General features: G+C 37.7%; 1 protein-coding gene across 1 annotated transcript; it reads left to right on the top strand.

Annotated features, from left to right (window-relative positions):
- The first annotated feature begins 817 nt into the window (after positions 1-817).
- PDCD5 (programmed cell death 5) lies at positions 818-3,981 on the top strand. Its single transcript, XM_009702507.1, has 6 exons — positions 818-889; positions 1,082-1,122; positions 2,282-2,343; positions 2,809-2,900; positions 3,137-3,208; positions 3,595-3,981. The coding sequence occupies exons 1-6, from the start codon at positions 818-820 to the stop codon at positions 3,640-3,642; spliced, it is 387 nt and encodes a 128-aa protein (XP_009700809.1). The 3' UTR covers positions 3,643-3,981.
- The last annotated feature ends 2,442 nt before the right edge of the window (positions 3,982-6,423 follow it).

Here is a 6,423-nt window from a genome sequence, read left to right as displayed (position 1 = left end):
CGGGTGCGGCAGGGCCTGTCCTTCCGCCCGAGCCTCTCTCGGGTGTGTGTGGTGGCCGCCTTTCGGGAACGCAGGAGGGGGAACGGGGGAGAGGAGGGGCGCGCCTTGAGGAGGCCTCTCCGTGAATAAAGGCTTCGGCTGGAGGCCGGGTGGGAAGCGGGAAGCGTCCGGCCCTGCCCGGTACTTTGGCTGGAAAGGTCGCCGACTGCAGCCTTGGTGGCTGACGCCCGGTGCGGGGTAGCGAGGGTGAGGACCGGCCGGGCCCCGACGGCCACCTCCTCTCCTGCTCTGTGAGCAGTCATCGCCGTCAGGGCGCCTTGGGCCTGCTACCTGCCTTGGGTGCCCTGGCTGCTGCCTTGGAAGGTTCAGCACATAAACGTTCCTTCCCCCGATTTTTTTTCCATGACACTGAAATTTTATGGATTGCCATTACCAGTCTTTTCAGTCTTGTCTGTTCTCGGAGCTGAAGTGTATCTGTGTTCTATTGTTTCTGTGAAGCGATCTTCCATACCTATGATCAGCCTTGTTTCCTCTCTCTGTATGGTTTCCTGTTCTGCTTTCACATTATGAAATGTTACCTATAAAATTTGATGTGCAGATTCAACATAAAGTTCGGGTTTTTTCTTATTTACTTCTGAATAGTCATCTTGGCTGCCTATATTACTCCCAAAATACCATGCTAGGATTGTGTTTTCTTCTGTATTGATAAATACAAAGTGTTGCTTTGAATTCCATTTGTCTTTAGCTTACTTCAATGGGTTTTAAATCCTTTTGTCTGTTTTCTGGGCTTTGGGAAAGTTTTATTATCTTAGACCTAATGGGAAGGCCTTTTAATGTCCAGACCTACAACAATCTGTGGATAGATCCAGTAGCACTAGTCATCACACTAGTTTGTGTTACTGCTTTGTGAGGAACGCATAGTATGGTATATTTATGTGCTAGGGCAGCAGATTCTTATTTTCAGGATCTTGTCCATGGTCAGGCGGGTTTAGCTTACGTTGACTGTGCTGGAATAGTTAAACTTACTGTCCTGTGTGGAATGTTTTTGGATGATGGTATTTATTCTGATCTCATTCTTTAGGATCCTTCCAGTGATCCATCACAACAGGAAGCAAAACAAAGGTACAAATGAGAACTGTTGACTTTTGGTCTTACATCTAATAATTTTGAACTTTTTTTGTGTGTGTATTTAATTTCTTTGGAATATTCACCTGAATTTTTTTGTTGTTGGAAAAACTACTATCAAAGAAGCTGAAAAGTCGAAGATTTAATCTAAGGATAGCTAAAACCCGATTGATCCAAGTGTGGCTCCCAGGCCATGACTATATTGGATGATCTAAAACAGAGCTGTCAGGCAGGCTGAACCCTGGCTGGGCTGGGAGGAAAACATGAGTAGCAGCTCATTTTCACTTTGGGACTCAGCTGAGTGCAATAACCTCATGACCCTTAGTGATACAATAGGGTCAGGGGGAAGCATCGTTGCTCCCCTGTCATCTTCTGGAACTCAGAAACCTTGGCTTTTTGGGGTTGGTCGTAAGAAAACCTTGAAGGCTGGCAGAACCCTTCCCAAATTGGAGTTTTGTCCGAGTGAGTTTGGCTCTGTTAGTGCAATGGGAACATGCCTTCCTGGTTGATTTGAGTTTTCTGGGACATCTGTTGCAGTTAAAAATATGAAACAGAACGATTCATGTCAGAACTTAGTGCGGAAACAGCGTTTAGTATTTGCACTAAGTGGAAAATTGAAAATAAGTGTTTGAAGAGCTAGACTTCACACACAGGCAAAGTTTGTATTAACTGAAATGCATAAACTAAAATTCCAATTTTGCAGATACTTAGTAAAATATTGTAGTATATGAAGACTTACTGAAAAATTCTAAATACATAATGAGGTTTGGTTCTGTCTTGCAATTGCATGGACTATTCCTTACGCCTGCGCTACCACAGCTGCCTTTGATTGAATTCCACATGGAACTGAATGCCGAATCTTTACAGTGGGTAGCATGGCTTTTGTATTTAAGATGTAATAACAAGCAGTAAGAAGGTATAAGTAGTAAACTCCATTTTGATTTCTTGGAAGATGTTGTCAGCCATGTAACTTTGTTAACATACATAGAGCTACTTATGACAGCAAACTATAAAAGGAATCATGTAAATGTAGGGTTTGAAGGGACCTCAAGAAGTCACTTACATGAATCAGAAGTCTTCTGTAGTTTGCTGGTTTGTGTGCATTTTAGGTATTTGAAATCCCACCTTTAATGGTGCGGTTAATTTTTCATTACAGGGAAGCAGAGATAAGAAATACTATTTTAGCTCAAGTTCTTGATCAAGCAGCTCGTGCAAGATGTAAGTATCCAAGTAACTTTCTAATAAAAAATTCTCATCTAGTATACGCCAGTGCTGCTCAAATCAAGCACATATGTGCTTGTATAGAGGCCAGACAAGAAAAATACTGTTGTTGCTGGGAAGATAAAACTATTACAGCTTTTCAGTTGGTGATATCAATGATTGGAGGGGAGGGGTTAACTGACATCTGAATTATGTTAATCAAAGGGGTTTTTTTAATTAACAGTAGGAATTGTAGTGAGAGTCAAAAATAGCTAATCTAATTAGGCACAAATATTTAGAAGTAAGAAATATTACTATCTTGTATCTTTATTTTACATAAATGAAAATGCTTTTTTCAGTTTATTTCATGACCCTGGCATGAAGACGACTGTTTCATTAGCGACATTTGTTACTTTTTAGTTACTAGTGAAGGTATTTGAGTACGTTTTAAAATAAAATGAACAGAGCCTGTTTTTGTTGTAGTGAGCAATTTAGCACTTGTGAAACCAGACAAAGCAAAAGCAGTAGAGAATTATCTTATACAGATGGCAAGATTTGGACAGCTAGCTGGAAAGGTGAGTTATGTTTTTCTTTCTCACATATATTCATTTTCAAACCTAATTCACTCTAAAAAAAATTGGATGTTTTAATATCTGTAAATTAAATAACTGAAAAAGGCAATTGAGAGCTTCTAAATACTATTCTGTAATTCCATCAAACACCTTTTATAAGAAGGGAAAGTGTGATTCAGTTGTTTGATACTAAGCATCTCTCAGAATGTGTTTATATGGCTTTTCTTTTGCTTTCCTAGGTCTCGGAACAAGGTTTGATAGAAATACTTGAAAAAGTGAGTCAGCAAACAGAAAAGAAAACAACAGTAAAAGTAAGCTTTATTTCCTAAATGTAATTGTAATGTGTTATAAAATAGAGCAGAAATATTGGATGTATTGGACCATTTCAGATCGGGTTAGAATTTAACTTTATCACCTCTCTTACTTACACTGATAAATGCTGGGATTGAATCATAGCAGTTCTTACCAATAGTAAAATTTGCAGATACTGGCACTGGGATCTCAGTGTTCTGTTGTGAGACAGACTGCCCTGTGTCTGTCCTGTGCTGTTATGCCAGGTGGGGACTCTGCAGGTGATGCGGTGAATGTTCTGCTCCCGTGTAACGTACTCATTGTCAAATGCATGGAGTTTGAAAGCCTTGCTCTACATTGGATATACTGTGACCCTTCTATTTTCATGTCATGTATTTCATTTTAGTTCAACAGAAGGAAAGTATTGGATTCTGATGAAGAGGATGATTATTAATACTACTGTAAGACTGTCTGCCAAGAAAAGGCATGGAAAAAGGCAACATGCTGTCATCAGGCAGAATGCAAGATCTGAAAATGTTTACGCTTCTTTACTTTTTTTTAATAAAAAGGCCAACAAATGAACTTGTCTTGTAAAATCTGAGAAGGGGATTTTATAACTTAAATTTTCTAGTATAAGAGGCCTGAGCAGTGTGGGGTTCCCCACTGCTTCATTAGCATGAACATTTTGTTGCCCCTTACTCAGTGTGTAAGCTATGCTTTCAGCAGCTGCACACACTTAACTTGCTGCTATTGGAGATACCCTAACATGAGGAGAAGGTAAATGTAAAGCTGGAAACAGCCACTCTCTCTAGGAGTTTAAAGACTTACCTCTGGGCTCTAAATCACAGAAGTGTTAGAGACGAGATTTCCTGAGCTCCTGAAGGAAGCCTATCCAGCAGCTCACTGGCTCTCAAGTCCTTACTGAAAATTTATAAAATAAAGTGAAGGTATCAAAGTAGTGTTTGGATCAGAGGACTTTATATCAGGCAGTCTGTGTAAAGAAATTGTAACCAGCATACAATTGAACCGTTCCCCTATGAAATAATAAAGTTATCTCAAAAAAGCAAGTTAACTGTGTAATACAGCACTGTTCAGACACTTGGTATGGTATATTCTTAAAACTACCTCCCATTTTTATCAAATGGCTGGAGTGTTTCTTACCTTGAAAAAAAAAGACCGTTTTCCTAAACTTTCTGCAACTCCTGCATGCATAAAGTAAAACTGAACTTGTGCTATACGTTTATTCAAAATTATGGTTATGGAAATAAGTAGGATAAATACTGTAACGTGCTGATAAACACTCTAATGCCACAAAACCCTTTTCTGACATAATTTAACAGGAACATGTATGCTCCCAACTGCAGTGTTTTTTTGGAACACAATAAAATTGTTTAAAGTGAGCACTAGTGGGTGTTTTTCATCTTGTGTGAATGTGGTTAAAAAGTATTTAGGCAGTTATTTTTGTTTTATTTGGACTAGACTGGGGATTTTGCTTCTCTATGCTTGTAATTAGAATTCCTTAACTTCAGTAATATTGTGGGGGTATGCTAAATTTCTTTAGACTAATGACCCTTTACCAGCTTGAAGAGCTTCAAGCCAAGGTGTGGTGATAGATGGTTTAAAAGTTTTCCTGTTAGGGCTACAGATACATCCTAAGCATCCATGCTTCGCATTCGTAAGTTTATCAAATTCTGCTTATAACGACGTAAGATTCATTGCTTTGCTGGTCTTCTAAAATGGCTGTTCCAGAATCTCAGTTGTCAAAATGTGAAGTAATGCTTTGGATTTATTTTAACTCCCAACCTTTTGGAGATTAAACTGGACTATACAGTAACATGCTTTGCAGACAAATCCTAAGTGTCATGAAGCTGACTGCAGTATATCTGCACTACAAATTGCTAGGGGAAGCTTCCAGGGGCACTCCCTTCAAATCCTATTCCAGTTCAGCCTTTGATCATCATATCTTTGAATATTAAGGTATTTCTTAATTACAAGCGTGGTTAAGCACATCAAAGTCAACTTGCAACCTATTTCATTTATGTAACTAATTTGTTAGTCATTATGTTTCCATCATTCAGATTATAGTGGAACTGTTTGGCATTTAACTGCCTTTTCTTTTTTTTTTTTTTTAATACATACACTATACATCCAAACTGCCTGGAAATAAACTTTATCCTACAGCGAACACTGAGTAAAACTGAAGCATGGCTTGGTCACTTAAGTAGGCTCAGGTTCACAAGGACAACTGTTCTGATAGTGTAATAGAATAGAAAACTCAGGTTAATTCTAGTAAGTTTGTACTTTTTCTATAAAACACTACAGAAAAAAATATATTCTCCTGTTAGATGTCTTAAAATACAGATTTTGTTAAAAAATAGAGTAGGCAGTATGCACCAAGTCTGCATTAAGTTGCCTTATTAAGCTACTATGTTTTTTTTTCCTTGCAAATTTTGTATTTCATTGTGGGGGGGGAAGTTTTTCAGAGGCAAGCGCTACTTTAACACTTGGCCAATTCTTACATTTTAAGAGTAAAATTAACCAATAATTATATAACCATTCATATTCAGGCTGAAACTTGGGAGTGTTGCAGCTGTGCCGTTGCTTGCATAGAATATAACAAAATAGTTTATGCTTAAGATAGAACAGTATTGAACAAGTTGTTTTCTATAACCTGTTGTATTCAAAATTTGGTTTTAATAGAAAAAAAGCAAATACCTATATTCAGAGTTCACATCCTCTGATCCTTCTCTCTAACCCTTTTCAAAGGTATTTAATAAGCTATCTTAAAACTTGTTTCCAAAGCTACTGAACTACACTATGCTTATTATTAGGGATTAAGAAAAAAGACTTGATACCAAACTTAGTGTCATTGTGCTAAATCACGTTCTGTAGTTACAGCAGTATATTCTGTACTTATACTCTCTAGCATAGTATCACCAGTATTAAAAAGCTAATAAACTGATTTTTCTCATCCATATTGTCAAGAAGTCTTAAGAATCATTTAGTTAAGATGCATGTAGTTTGGAAATCAGATCTATGAAAGTTTACTTGTATCTTAAACTTTATAAGTAATATCTAGGTTATTTTTGCTATAGGTAAGGATAAGTGACTTACTCTACCTCATCTTTATAGCATCACAAGAAGAAAAAAACAGTTTATATCTCTTTCCTCTTGGTCTTTTGGCTTGCAATAGCTGAACATCCATCCTACTCTTTTTTTTTTTTCTTTAAATGGG

This window comes from Cariama cristata, unplaced genomic scaffold (genome assembly GCF_000690535.1).
Source record: "Cariama cristata isolate BGI_N322 unplaced genomic scaffold, ASM69053v1 scaffold15046, whole genome shotgun sequence".
Taxonomy (NCBI): domain Eukaryota; kingdom Metazoa; phylum Chordata; class Aves; order Cariamiformes; family Cariamidae; genus Cariama; species Cariama cristata.
Note: the sequence above shows the minus strand (reverse complement) of the source record. Positions and strands in the feature narration are given on the sequence as shown.